General features: G+C 39.6%; 1 protein-coding gene across 1 annotated transcript in view; it reads right to left on the reverse strand.

Moving 5' to 3' along the window:
• Positions 1 to 3,029: 3,029 nt before the first annotated feature.
• vstm2a (V-set and transmembrane domain containing 2A) overlaps positions 3,030 to 15,457 on the reverse strand; it is a 78,223-nt gene continuing 65,795 nt past the window's right edge. Inside the window, exon 5 of the mRNA XM_020637299.2 lies at positions 3,030 to 6,288. Within this exon, the coding sequence (XP_020492955.1) occupies positions 6,212 to 6,288 (77 nt within the window). The 3' untranslated portion in view covers positions 3,030 to 6,211. The remainder of the gene's footprint in view (positions 6,289 to 15,457) is intronic.

The following is a 15,457-nucleotide window of genomic DNA, read 5'->3' on the forward strand; positions in this document are numbered from 1 at the left end:
CATACCTGTTCAGTCCAGGGGTTCAGGGTTGTTCAGCAGCCCCTCTGCTGAGTTGTCCACAGAGACAGTGCTTCTTGATTTCCTTTTTCCTGGCCAAAATGCTCCCTGCCAAATCCACATCTCGAACCTTTTAGACCCCTGCATCTCCGCCATGTTGTTATGGTTTGATCTTTCCCCATGTTATACGATGTACAATGTCATCTTCGAGGTGTCAGAAAGCACTTGGGAAACACATAGTCTCCACCATGCAGTGCTGCCAGTGGGGTGCTCTGCATTAAGCACTGGAATCACATCAGCTCTCTCACTCAGCAAGGATTCTGTCTCTACAACATGTATATTTTATGAGCGTATGAAAATGAAAACCGTTGTCTCTCACTGTTTATTATTTTTTCCCCCAATGGAGGCATATAAAAAGAAGAATAAATCTTGGCCATCTGTGATTCATCGACACTGCCACAACCCAACTTATTTGAATATGCAAGGTTTAGACAGGCTTAGTCATATGATGATTTCCACCATCATTCTGCTTTCTGTGCTGCAACACAACCGGTGGCTTGATTAGATCGCCGGAGGCAAGCCGGTGGTTTGCCCTCGCTTTCCCTCCACATAAATAACCATCATAGCTCGCTGAATTAACAAACATGGGCTGAGGGTTAATTTTGTATTGTTGCTCCTCTGTTTCTCCATCTCTTGCTTTTTCTCCCCCTGCTTTGCAGTCTGAATTCACTGATTAAGTAAACCTGATTAGCAGAGCTGTGGCTGCCAAATTCACTCAATTCTCCTCAGTTCCAAAGCGTTTTTTTTTTTTTTTATCCTCTTGTTTATTTTCTATTTCTCTATCTAGTCTTTGGAACAGATGCAAGGATGATGAGCTTTGACAGGCCCACTTTTACCAACAGAGAAGTAGTTTCCCACAGTTGCACTGATGAAGGCTGACTGCGAAAACCAAGAGACCTGCAGTAGGACCAATTTGTAATATCACCTGCAAAGTGTTACTCCTTCCCCCCTTATGGCATGAGCTCAAACTCTGTATGAACAATTAATGAGGGTTCTAGATTGCTTCACTTTTAGGAAACTATCAAAATCAAAATATATGGTTAGAAAGAGGAGGTTAAATATATGGAAACCACCTTTTACTATATACGTTAATGCAATGCCATTGGGTCCACACAATAGTCAAATTTATGACAATCCCTAAAATCTACATCACTTCCATTTATATAAGTTTATAAATATTAATAATAAGATGTAATGTGTCTATAGTGTTCCCGTCCCGGATTTCTTTCCAGGAGGATTTGTCTTGAGAGCTGATGATCAACCCTACTAACCAATACCTCAACGTTACAAAAGTTGTCCGAGTGTGCTTCCCTCAGTAATGACCATTGAGTCCATCTTCAGCTGCTACATATGCTTAATATTTGCTTTAATTTAAAGAAATAATGCAAAGAAAGCTCTAGAACTGGAAACTGTACTCTCTAAATGATGCTGCTGATCCACCTCTGTTGTTGGCAAAGCTGACATTCAACGCTCGGTCCCTTCTTCATTTTGATTGGTCGGAGAGGGAGGAGTGACATTGTCGATAGGGGCAATGTTCCAGAAGTTTAACTCTTTTCAGCTGAGAGTTCTGTGACGTCGAGCTCATGGTGGTAAGCACTGAAAACTGCTTTTGTTTTGAATATAAAAAATGGGAGCTAAATCTTACCTTGTGTTGGAGCACTGGTTTAGCTTTGTAAGTAGAGCAAGCGCCCCATGTACAGAGGCTACAGCCCTCATAGCAGTCCCTAGTCCTCATGGTCACAGATTTGAGTCATGAAGGTGTTTGGTGCGTGCCATTTATAAAACATACAACCATTTGCACATTTTTGCAATTTCTGTTAGTCATCTTCTCCTGGAAGGGGCAGCTGTGGACCAGTAGTAGAGTGTGTTATCTCTCAACCGGAGGATTAAGGGTTCGATCCAGAGCTCCTGCAGCCTTTTGTCCAATTTGTCCTTGGGCAAGACACTGAACCCCAAGTTGCGACCTCTTCTCTGTCGACGGCGTTATAATGTGTATGAATGGGATTAGTTACTTCTGATAGTCACATCTACCATCAGTGTGTGAATGTTTAAGTGTGACGTGTGGTGTAAAAGTGCTTTCAGTAGTCAGAAGACTAGAAGAGCACTATACAAACTCAAGTCCATTCACCAATTACCATTCTAGTTTTGCACACTTTACACTTCCGAATTATTTTGCACAGGGATGCTGTATAGTGTTATCTGTCTTACTCGCATGGGACATTGTTTTGGGGAAAACTCAGTAAGGATACTTATTGTTATCTAACCTGCACATTATGTCAGTTTGATGACTTTTAAAGCGGTGTTATTCAGTCTATTGAGGCCTCTTTAGTCCTGTTGTATTTATTACTTAGCATAAGTGCATAGTATGGCAATGCTCACTCTTGCACATTGTTCATGAGAACACAATGTCATTTGGATGGCAAGAATAAGTTGTATGTTTTAAAAGTTAAATGCATAGATTTAAATCAAAGGATGCCCATTCAGATAAATCCCCACACTTACAATCTGCCTTAAATAAAAAAAAGCATATACAGTAATGGATCAAAGCCTAAAGCCTAAGTGTTTTAAAGCTCCCATTTTCTCCAATTAAATCTTTATCTCAGCTCACACATTAGGTCTGTTGTCATATGCTTATTAAGTCATCCAAAACTGTGCCAATCAGCAGCTACACATCCTTACACACATTATTGCTCGAGTTTCACATATTACTGTAATCCTCTTCATTTTTCCTTATTTATATTTGAGTGGTTGCATTAATGAAGGATGGTCGATTTTGAGAAAACATTTAGCAGCACTATCAAATGAAAATTGATTAATCCAAAGAAACTGTTCAATGAGTTTGAAACTGGGCCAGTTTTTTTTTTTTTTTTTTTTTTTTGCCATTGTCAGCACTCTCTTCAGTTCACTCCCCCTTTCTTTCTTTTTTTTCAAGCTCAGTATGTTCCCAAGCAAACAGATGGAAGCCCTCGGTGTTTGAATTTCATCTGTGAAAATGGTTTATTTAAATATTATTCTGATATCGTCATTATAATACAAACTGTTGCAATGTTCCAGTACAGAAGCCTCACACAATACCAAAAGAAAAAAAAAAAAAAAGAGAGAACTAGAATTCATCAGAATTTTTGACAGCTTAACAAACAGACAGGACCGCATTGAAATGAAATACATTAGAAGAAACAAATACATCTAGAGTGGATGGGTAGAGTGGCATATAAAACAGAACGGAGAAATGCGTGTGATGTTTCTAAAATGGCATCCCTGGATGAAGGAACTGCTGCTCTCAAGCCGTCACTGTGAACTCTTCTCTTCTTTGGTAACAGAGTCTTTGCTGCTTGTAAGCAACCCAGCCTCTGTCACAACCCAAACTCATGACTCATTTTGTATTTACTCAGTGTCACTTTTAATCACTCTGATCACAAATCAATCACTACTCCTATCTCCACGTCTTTTGTTATACAACTCGTTGCAAGCATCCACAGTCCCCTAGATCAGGATGAAGCGCTATAAAGGAGATGTTTCTAATATATATATAGAGATTTTTTTTTTTTTTCGTCAAATACATTTTATCCAAGTTCATTTTCAAGAGATGAAAAACCCACTTTTGGACTTGTTAACACTTGAATATGAGTACATGACACCATTATTACAAGTACAGAACATCATTGGCCTCTGCCTTTTTAAATGGATTTAAAAAAAAAAAAAAACATGTTAACATGCTGATTATTTCATTTACAAGTTGTACAGATCTGTAACTTTTTACATGAGGGTTGGACAAAACCGTCCACTAGTACTGTGCACACTCTCCGACGCGCTGCTGCACATTCCCAACACAATCAACATCCAACATCCCGTTCTCAATACCTTAAAATAAGCTGTACTTTATTCTGCAAACTAAACATTCTGAATCTTTATACATAACATTTTAAAACACAGCAATCGTTTTCCAGTCACTGCAGAGTTGCTTATATATTTATATATGATGGTGATGCTAGATTAACTGTCCAAACAACACCCTGAAGCTATTTTGGACTTGAGGGATTAGACAGGGTTGCACCCTTTATCACCTGCACATCTTGTACCCCTGCTGGAAGCTGCTGATGCTCCTTGTCTGATCCCGAAGCCTCACACACTCTGCCTTTTGAACCCTTTGCACTGCATCAACACGTTCCCCCCCCCCCCCCCCCCCCCAGAGTTCTTTGGGAATGCAGTAGGACTGTACAGAAGGGATTGTTGCTTTGACTGCAAAGCGGAATAAAAGCTCAACGGGTGGTGAGTATTTAGCCTTTTAGAAAACACACAGCTCAGTAATCGCTGGAGGAATTCATCTGTATGTTATGTATGAATGTTAGATTATACCGTACAACACATGAGGTCACATAATCATGCTTTATGTTAGCTTAGAGTCAATTCTGGGCATCAACTGTGCAAAAAAAAAAAAATGAATGTGCTTAGGGGTCGATGTCTGCCAAAATAAAATATTGATCTTATTGCAGGGCGACCGCTGCACTCCAGCAGCATGATCCTCATGGCGGGCAACATTCACTTACAGCTCTTGAGACATAAATCAACTACTCTATTATTCATAAATGTTTCAGTTTGAGTTGGAACCACTGCCTTCCTGATGGATGGTGCACAATTTCCTTTTTTCGGCTCAAAAGTTAACAACAACAAAAGAATCCCGTTTATTTTGAAGCTTATACTGCATCGCTGTAGTAATCGGAAGCTTACCAAGCGCTATGAAACCAAAAGAACACCTCCGTCTGTGTTTGTGTCAGATTGTCAAAGCCTTCTGCTCATAAATGCTTTGCGTCATTAAAAAAAAACTCGGATATATCATCTGAAAATAAAGCTTAAAAAAAAATAATTGGGAGAATTTCAACGACAACTAACTTATTTCTTCTGAACATGTGGAGGTCATATACAATGATAAATCAATCAATGTTTGTTGCACTGCATCTTATGACGCTGTCCAGCAGAACAAACATCTGGAAATGGAAATGTGTGAGTGTGTGTGTTGGCATGAACATAAAACAAACTATCACTATAAATATATGTATTTTAGATCTGAAGTGGAGGAATACTCAGTCACCGTGGAGTCACCAGAGAGTCATCGTGGAGCAGCTGTAGCTGTACAGCAACTCGAGCATGCTGTTTAAAAACAAAAAAAATGGTGCAAAGCGGATTTAAATTCATCATCCAACGGTCAAATGTTAAGATTTTAAATGACTCATAAATTGTGACATCCTTTTTATTCCTACTGAGGATGCAATACAAATAAAAAAAAATGACAAGGAACAAGAATTATTTTCTTCACACCAAAGCTAGCACATCAAAATAAAGCGGAATTCAACATACTGTTACATCAAACTCCAATTAGTGCTGATCCATGAAGCTCACTTTACATATTTCCCCGCACTTTAAGGACTTCAGAGCAAGAAGCATGCACACCTGTATCACCAATAAGATGTTCATTTATGCATGTAAGCACATTTGGATGGCCAAGACAGCTGAAGGAAAATGACAAATTTAACCAGTTTTAACCTGATGGTTGTTTGTTAACAGTCTGAATTAGCATGTACTTGAATATATTTTGTTCCTCTGAGAGGGCCAGAGTGCCTTTTCACACTGACGTTCCATGGCCAACATGGTGAGCGATGTATACAGCACATATAGTAATTCTCAGTGTCTCAAATAAAACATATATATCTAGAATCATGTATTTTACACAAATGTAGATTCTCCTTTTTTTTTTTCACATTTGAGCAATGAACCATGGAGAGGAACAGTGGAAACCATTAGAAAGTCATTCCTCCACGAGAGTTTTCCAACTAGAGTCTGTTTTCACAGCGGAGCCTTGCACATCGGATGGTGTTCGAGTCGACATCTGTACAAAAGGTAATCCGACCGGTTTTTAAAGGTGACTGGTGTTTACGGTGGCTAATAACAATGTGCTGGGTGCAAGAGCAGTGGACGCTGGGAAATGAGGGCCAACTGTGCTGTCCGCATGGTGGGAAGGGGCGAAAAGACAAACAACCAAAAAAAAAAAAAAACAGGCAATTTTTTTGTTCGCTTTGAGAGCAAAAAGAGAGGGAGAGAGAGAGAGGGAGAGAGAGAGAGAGCGAGATCTGGCCGCAAACCATGTCAGTTCTCCAAATTATAACAAGGCATCCCTCACCAAACCACATGCCAGAAGGAGGACCGCCAGTCCATAGCTGGATGATATTCTTGTACCTGAGAAGAGAAGAAAAGAGGAGTTAAAAATACGATTAAAAAAAACATTTGACTTCTGATGTATAAAATAATTTCAGTTTAGTAGAAAGGTAAATAAATGCGTCTCTGTGGAAGGGAATAGAAATATGTATTTGAATGATATCTGACGACATATCAGTGTACATTATCTTTCCCATACAACAGCTATGACAACCCGATGAGATCCTATGATAAGAAAATGGCTGACCAAGTCTAACTTTTTGAAATGATGTCTCGTTGGGACGATTTTTATGCTTTGTCAGAAATCAGAGAGAGAGAGAGAGAGAGAGAGAGAGAGAGTGAGAGAGAGAGAGAGAGAAAACACAGTCGTAGACAGACGACTGTCTTTTATTGATTACATGATTCATGAAGAGAAAGCCAGCAGAATGGAAATGATAAACCGTTACAAAAGTCATAAAAAGGAAAAAATAATAAGGCTTTAAAATATTCAAGAGGACATTAATCCTAATCTTTTGGAGGTAGTTAGTACTACTCTAAATATCACGTGTGTCGGAATGAATTATGTTGTAGTTGTTTTTTTCTATCAAATAGACATTCTTGCTCTCCGTTTTCCATCAACATTTGCTCAATGCATTTTCCCAAAACAGCAAAGATCTAAGATCTAAGTATAAATGATATTATTCAGATACTGTAAAATTTCTAATAAAAGCCCATCAGAATTTAAGGCCCAGTCCCTGACTAGCCTTAGTGTTAAAATAATAATTTATCAACTTCTGTCCACATTTGGAAAAATGCTAGAATAGAAAAGCAAAATGAAACTAGAGATTAGTAATTCATTTTGTTCAATGTATAGCCCATATTTTTAACACAATTACATATTATGTTTAGTTTCAATCTACAACTTAATAGTCCACCCAATCTTTGCTGTGCACAAGTTTTGTTTGAAGATATTTAAAAGCCGGTCTCGTATTGACGCCTGTCCTGAATAAAGGGAGGGTCATTTTAAAGACCAACGTAAATAAAAGCCCAGGCTATTAATTGAAGTTTTACGGTATACATTAATAACATACAGGACTCCATCCATGCTGTCCCCCTGCAATTACACAACAAAGTGAGTGTCTCAATATGAAACCTCTTTTCAACAATTTCATCCTTCCAGTGGTCATTTTGTAGAAGTAGAAATTGTGCAATAAATGTTCCTTGACGGCATTTCTCCATGATGGAGACGAGACGATGATGAGCTAGAAATAGACTGATGATGATTAAAAACTACGAGGACCTGTATGTTTATTTTAAGCTAAAGAGACAAGACTAAAACGTCAAAGGTGGTCTGTCAGACACAAAAAAATCCATGCTGTGTTCCCCCCACTGTGCGTTTAATCTCTCTGTCCAAACACAAGCAGGAGAGAGGAGAGGTGTGTGTGCACTGCCAGGAGGAGAGAAGGAAGCGAGTTAGTGAGGCAGAGCGAGACAGTCAGAGCGCGAGCCGTCGCGATTACGAGCATCGACGAGCGAACTATGACGAGCAGCGAGTGACTCTAGTCTGTGTGGTATCATAATATCAGTCACTTTCAAACGCCACAGCGTTCCTTTTGTTACAATGCCAGGAAAAGCTGTTTGATGGGTTGAATCTGGAGCTCTCTGTTTTGCTTCCAGATCAATGTGTGTTTATGTTGTTTACGTTTACCTCTGTGGCAAACATTATAAAAGCAATCGAAATGCGCCATTCCCATGCATCTGATGTATCTCAAAAGCTTGTTTTCTTTATTTAATTGTACTTAGTTATGGAATATACTGTTTACCTCTGCCAGACTAATGAAAACTAGTCAGATGAGTCACTGACATCTAATAAACGCATCACACACCTGTTCTGAACAGGAATTATAATGTAAAGAAGGCCTTGCCTCTTTGGACAAACATGTTTGTGCATGTGCTGCAGCATTCATACAAACAAACTGTCAAGGTCTAAAAGTGGCCTGTTGTTGCTATTTGGTTTAAAAATTCATACATGGATGTGACACGTTCTTACATGAATGCCACAATCTTTTCCCAACAACTGCAGTGTTACTCTCTTATAAGTAAACAGTCTCTAAAGTGTTTTGAAAAGGATTTACATGGGCGGCCAACGTTGCCATGGCCCTGACAAACTGCTATCTGCTCCGACTGTTTACCGAGCTTTTGACGTGACTAACGACTGCAAACCAGAACACTGCCTCTTCAGCCTTGTGCCGTTTGATTCTCCGGTGTCTCGGGGACATCCAATATGAACCGATGTGATGAGAGGTAACGGATGGCAAGTATTCCATCCTATGCAGCGGAACTCTGTACACCAAAGGAAAAAAAGTTCTCTCCTTCAGCAGACAGAAATATTAAAGCTTTAAAAGAAGGGAGAAGTGTGAAAGAAGGAGAAGTATCAGTTGTAATCCTATGAACCAAGCCATGGCAGGCACTTGGGAAATAGAAAATGAAATATTCACTAAATCATATTGACATTGACTAGATTCCGGTGTCAGACTGGATGATTCTCTTAAGAAGGAAATCGTCCAAAGGGACACTGAGTTCCTCGCAGCCAAGCTCTGGATTTTCTCTGGCTGTTGGGGATAGGGGAATGAGGGAGGAATCGTGGGGGGGTTGGGGACTGAGATGGAGGGCTTTGACCCTTTATTCCTCCCTACCACATCTCATTTGGCTCGAGGTGATCTAGAGAACAGGAGTGCCACAGAGGAGCAGCAATCACTCTGGGCCAAAACACCCTTCACACTGAGAATAATTAATCAGCCTCCAGCATGGAGTCAAAGCAAGACACCGATGCAGACAGGCAGAATATAGGAATGCACATGAAAACATGCTCTAATTCTCTCATAACAAGCTTGTCAAGCAACAGTAAAAGAACAGATGAAGGGGTACAACGCCATTAAAAAAAATTAAACCACCTAATTGTGTCAGGATCAATATGTCCTTGTTCCATTTCTTCTTGAATTCTAAACGCCAAGCAAATTTATCTGTCTGAACAGTGCCAGACCGGTAGACCAAGTACCAAGAGAACAAGTTGTTCCTCAGCAGACATATGCCTCTCTATACCTACAGTGGATATAAAAAGAAAACCTTTTAGTGAAAAATAAATAAATGAAAAATAAATTACTGTGGTTTCATAAGTGTGAAGCCCCTTGTACTATTGGGGATGTGGCTGCATTCAGAATTCGCCATTTACATTCGAATTTGTTTTAAAAAATAGTCAGTATACTCCTACCATTAATTAGATAAATTGATTAACCACAAGTTAGATTAAACTGTTCTGGTAGGCCTTTCCTGACATTCACTGAGCTGCATCTTTCAGCGAGTATTTGAACCCGACAGCCAACATGATGGTGCCTCTGTTGTCCAGTAGATCAAGGTCATCCACAGACATAGCTTATTCAGTCCTAGATTGTGTAGACTACCACTCTTATATATGCCTTTGACCTGATGACATACAAGTTAAGTACTTGTGAGTACTTCACAAGTAAGCATTGAGTATTGTTTTAGAATATCAATATCCATAAAGAAATATCCGATTCTGGGCACAACCAAAGCTTGATAAAGAATAGCTCCATAGCTCTAGATTTCCAACACAGTTACTGGGGGGGGGGGTGTATTTGAGGGGCAGAGTGTGAGACCTGCCATCCTCGTAGTTTAATATTGTCAGCAACTCAAATGGGGCCAGAATAAGAAGTTCTTTTTTAAGAGTTTGCACAGGAAACTAGGGGGGTAAACAGAAGTTGGAATGATGGCCTGACAAGGCTGTGGGAGGAACAAGACAGTGATTGGTTAGATTGGGAGTACTTAGGAGGGCACTCTCCCCGAGTCCCAAGAAGAAGGCTGAGGTGTTATTTTTTAGTTTGGAGAGGGACGGCAGAGAGTAGTTGGTCTAAAAAAAATACTTTCTCAATGAAGCAGTGTGATCTGTGAATCAGGCATAGGCAATCGACATATCGATAAATATTCAAAGTTGCCTACAATTTCAATTTCCTATGTTGTGTACACACCTAATCCAAAGGAGTCTGAGAGTTACTTAGGGGTCTACCTAAATCTTTGTAGGAAGATTATGAAATTCCAAATCTGAGAAATAATTGGAAACATGACCCGGAACACAAAGGAAAACGGAGTTGAATATATTTGAAAAAGTCTTAATCCCTGGACACGTAGGCTTCCAAGTGGGATCTAGTATGTCTCAGAACACTGCATGGTTAGAACACCTTGCTTAATAAAAGTAATAGGGCCATATAGGTATGGAAATTGTGGCTACATCTCAAGCCTTTTTCCACAGACAACAGCTACGTCCCTATTAGGGGAACAGGAGTCAAGAGCTTATGAGTGGAACAATGAATACTGCTGCATTCCCATTCACTGCTGACTCACTGCATCAGGATTTTACCACGAAAACATTGCTTCTGTAATGGTGGTTAACGAGCGACTTTAAACTTCACTAAATGAGTCACTCTGGCTAGTCGTGCAATGATGCCATCTGACCTGGTGAAGGAAAAAAAATGATGGTTGGAAAAAGCAAGAGTAACTATGACAACCTTGATAGTTATTTTTGCCAATACTGCAAAACTGGGCTGAATATTAAATCTTTGTTGAACTTTACCACCTTGAGCTGGTACTTTATTACATTTTTTTATACAGTGCATACATAGCACATGTTTTGCTGTAATGCTCAGGTAAAAAAAAACTTAACTCTTAGAGAAATGCGTTTGCTGTATTACTTTCACTGTGAAAAATGGCTGTGTGTTATCCATGTTAATTCAATAACTATTTGAGCCACTGTGTTTGTACATTGCATTACAGAAGCTTTCCTCTGAACTGGAGGCGTAAATATTGTACTAAACTGTTTGAGAAAGAGTGGATTTCCTAAAATCATTTGTTTGACAAACTGCAGATGAACAAATATTTTCTCTTTGTCTGTTGTTTAATTTTCCTACTAGGTCAAATGGTCATATATTCTCTCCCTAGTTTGTTGAACATGATGTTGTTACTGATTTGGTTTTGTGCGCATATTCATTTTGTGAATTCTAATTGCCAGAATACCCAGGAAATGACCCGAATAATCCAATAATTAATGCTACTAACAAGAATTGTGTGTATCCAAAGACTGACGTGTAATTTAGTTCATTTTCACCAAACCCCATGAATACTGTGCTGCAGCCAGAAATAGCTACTAGAACATCAAACACCAAAAGCTACAAGACACACCCATCAAATCCACTCAATCATCCTGTTTGTTAAAGTTTAAAGACTAATGACCATCTGCTTTGGCAAACTAAACACATGTTGAGCTATTCCTGTATGCTTGTTGTTTCTCTAGAGTCTGTGTTCCTGAGCTTCTCTCAGCTCATGCCTGTGCCTGTGCGAAATCTAGTCACACAATGGTCCGGTCGATATTCCAGTTTAACCTGACAGCCTGCATGCAACTTAATCTCCATTTCATCAATCAAAATGCTGCCAAACTGCACCGCGCTACGGGATGCCATTCCTCCACTGTGCGTACTTTCGAGTCAAAGTGCAGCATTAGGTTGGATGTGCAGTAGCCACTGACCATAGCGACAGCCCCAATTAGTGGCAGGTGCCACCATGGTACACAACATTTGACAGGTTTTGGTGCGCTTGACAAAGTGCAGTGTGAAAGTCCACCGGACTTCATATATGAAAGCGACCTACATCTCTTCTACATGAGCTGTGCGACACTTCAGCTGTAGTAAATCTATGTTACTAATGTATTCTTACTTTTAGAACAGAAGCATACCTGCGCTTTTAACTTTGAATTTTCCTTATGTATCTCCCTGGCATATACTTATATCTCTCCCACGCACCCCTGGAGAGGCTCCTCACAGAAATGTCTAACTATATAAAAAATAACACAGTGGTCATTTGAAGTTTTACCATATAATCCTTTTAAGTCATACAATATAATTTGATTGTATGATACTTATAAAACATACTTTTGCCCTTGCTTCATAATGGCCATGAATCTGGTGTCAGGTTCTTTTAATTCTAACCACGACAGTAAAAATGAAGCAACATAGCAACACCATGTCTTAAGCTATTATTCTCGTTTATAAATCAATGACAGTCTTTTTAGTGTGAACAGGTTTTCAATTGGAAAGTCCCTGCCAGCGAGCATACAAAAGGTAAAAGTACCGTCTTTGTTGCCGTGCTATTTTTAGAAGACAACAAAGGAGGATCATTTGTGGATTGTTGTTTTTGTACACTTGAATGCAATTTTATTTCTGAGCAAAGGAACATATTTCGGTGAATAGAGCTCAGTACAGATTAAACACCTTTAATACAGGCAAAGTTGAATGATTTCAGGAATCTATCACTTGCTTAAATCACTTTTAACCTTTTCCTGTCATAGTTTATCTGATGAGGTCACAATTTCTTTGCAAGTCATGTCGTCATTTGGATTCAATCACCGCAATCAGGAGAAGCTCAAAGAAATGTTTCCATCGCAGACATAAATCAGAGACTTTTTAAGCCACATCTCAGGGTTAGTAAAATGTATTTTCCTGGCTCTTCTTCCTGTCGGAGAGAGACTACAGACGCACTGATATTTGGGCATAATGAGCAGGAGTATCCGTCTGAGCTTAGCATAGACCTTTTCAGGCTTTCTCCGTGCATGCTGGGATACAACAGACCCACACAGAATACTCTTCATTTTGTCCTACTTAACCTAACACAACACTCTTACATTTTGCCAAAATGTGTTTGGCTCGCTGAAATGGTGATGTGGAATATCAATTCCAGGCCAGCGAGGCAGGGAGGTGAATCACCGCAGCACCTCTACAGGGAGCTCAAACTGGCTTAGTGCCAGCTCCATCTATTCCTACTGATTCCTGGCTGGCTGACTGGCTAGCTGACTGTCTCTTTGACTCTCATGCTTACTTGCCTGGTGGCTGCAAGTTGCCGTCTGATTTGCTTGTAGACTGATACACCCTCTAACTGACAGTGTGGCTGCCTCAGCCATGACTGCGTTTCTGGCTGAGCGGCTGGTTAAATACAACTGGATGTCATTACCTTGCAGCTTGACTGTTCATCTGTGACTGAGGGTAAATGTGATAACACAGCCTAATGTGTAACACTAAAGCTCCGAGATTAACCCCCCCCCCCATATTTGAAGGTCATACCAGCCATTTTGTGTCTTTCAGATGACATTGCTGTAACCATTTTCCACTTTGCATAGCCATAACTGAAACGGGGAACATGCAACTGTAAATGGCTTAATGTGGGGGTCTATTAAGGAATGGTTTAACCTTGATGAAACTTTTTGTGTACCTGCCTCTACTGAAAATGACTGTGTTGGAATGAAGTTATGTACATTTACACAAGTGCATATCTTACATTTCAAGGGGAATTGTGTTTTTTTTACACCACTTTATTTATTTGACAGTTGTATTATGTGTTACTTCACAAAACACAACTTCAGCAATAAAAAAAGGGCTATGATATCACGATTGTATGAATATTAGGGCAAACTAATATTAGTGAACAGTTGAACAGAGGGACAGTGGTGATTCTAGAGTCTGTTGGGGACCCAGGCAAAAATACAACCCGCCATGTATCACCATTATGTCTGTCACTGTCACGACGCTTACTCCTTTTCCTCCTTTTTACTGTTTCTGTTTTCTCTCCTACAGACAGATCATTTCATTTGTTAACTGTTGACATTCATTGACAAACTTTGGTTTTCACAGCAATTATGCATGCAACGCTTAGCAACGCAACGATAGTGTCGTCAGATGGGGCCCTCTTAGGGAGGTTTCCTACTGTCATTGCAGAACATGCACATTTTGGGCTGCTGCTGTAGTTTAAAGTTTGTGAGCACGCACTGACATGCAAAGCCTCTGCAGAGGAGTTTTTTTTATGCCTTTATGTATTTATTTAGTAATATCTTGAGCTAAGTTTGCTTTACTTCCTGTTTAGATACAGACCTGCTTTTATTGATATATAAGAACATAATAAACCCCCCTGTATATCTAAAGCAGACACAAGTTCAGATTTTGTTGCTAACTTAAATGCACCATTATTTAAATCTATTAAATCAAATTAATTCTAATAAGAAATCACACAGATTAAATGAAGACTATTCATAACAATGAACATGAATATGTGGCATCAATTTGAGCTCTGTGTCGATATATTGACATATCTAATTTTCTTCTAATTGTGTTAAATATGTCATGAAAATTGAAATGGTGCTCGTACATCATTGTATCAAGATTATAACGATTACATAAAAGGGTAAAAGTATATTACCACATGGGCCTTTTGGTCCTGCAGAATGTAACAAGTCTTTCGTAGTAAAAATTGTGAATCCATAGTACTTAAGCATGGCCTCATTTTATGCACAGTTCCCTATCCTTTTTGAAGACCTTCACAGGAATTAGAAAAACAATGTTTCAGTGCAAAGTTTTCCATGTGAGATTCAGAGTACAGCTTTGAACACGGGCTGCAACCAAAAAAAAAACAAATGCAAACACTCTTGGTTGGTCAACATCTATTTTGATTCCAGGTAACTGAACACGTATTGCTGATAGAAATGGTTGGTTCCACTCTCTCAGTCGTTTTTTTTTTAGTGCTGTTCTTGTTTAGTTACTTATGTTTGTTTGGACACAAACTGCCACTTTGCAGACTCATTGGGCATGGAAATAATTTGCCACATTTACTGTGACGCTTGTGGGAATCTCAGAAGTGGGCTTTCTCTCCGCTGAGCACTCACAGACATTAACCAGATTTATATGCACCCAGAGGACAACAGTGCGAATAAGTGAGGATCCACAGAGGCATCCGCATGAACCTGAAACGACACACTCACATTGCATGCGACTGCTTTAGCAATATGAATGCAACCATGAACAGCAGTCGTGCTGTTCTTAACCACCTACTGGAGTGATGACTCATTGGTGTTCTTTCCTTAGACATATGCAGTCGAGGCAGTTTAAAAAAAAAATATGGTGGTTCTTAAAAACAAGGTCAGTGATTTTTCGTTTGGATGAATGCTTATGCAATCAAGCTGAGTCCATATTTGTTTTTCTTCCATGCAGGAACAGGCTGGCCTCAGGGGGGTGGGGTTAGGGCTTGGGTGGGGGTGGGGGTGGGGGCGGGGGGGAGAGACAAGTCTGGCTTACGGGATTTTTTTTTTTTTCTTTCACAT

Source organism: Labrus bergylta, chromosome 20, assembly GCF_963930695.1.
Source record: "Labrus bergylta chromosome 20, fLabBer1.1, whole genome shotgun sequence".
Taxonomy (NCBI): Eukaryota; Metazoa; Chordata; class Actinopteri; order Labriformes; family Labridae; genus Labrus; species Labrus bergylta.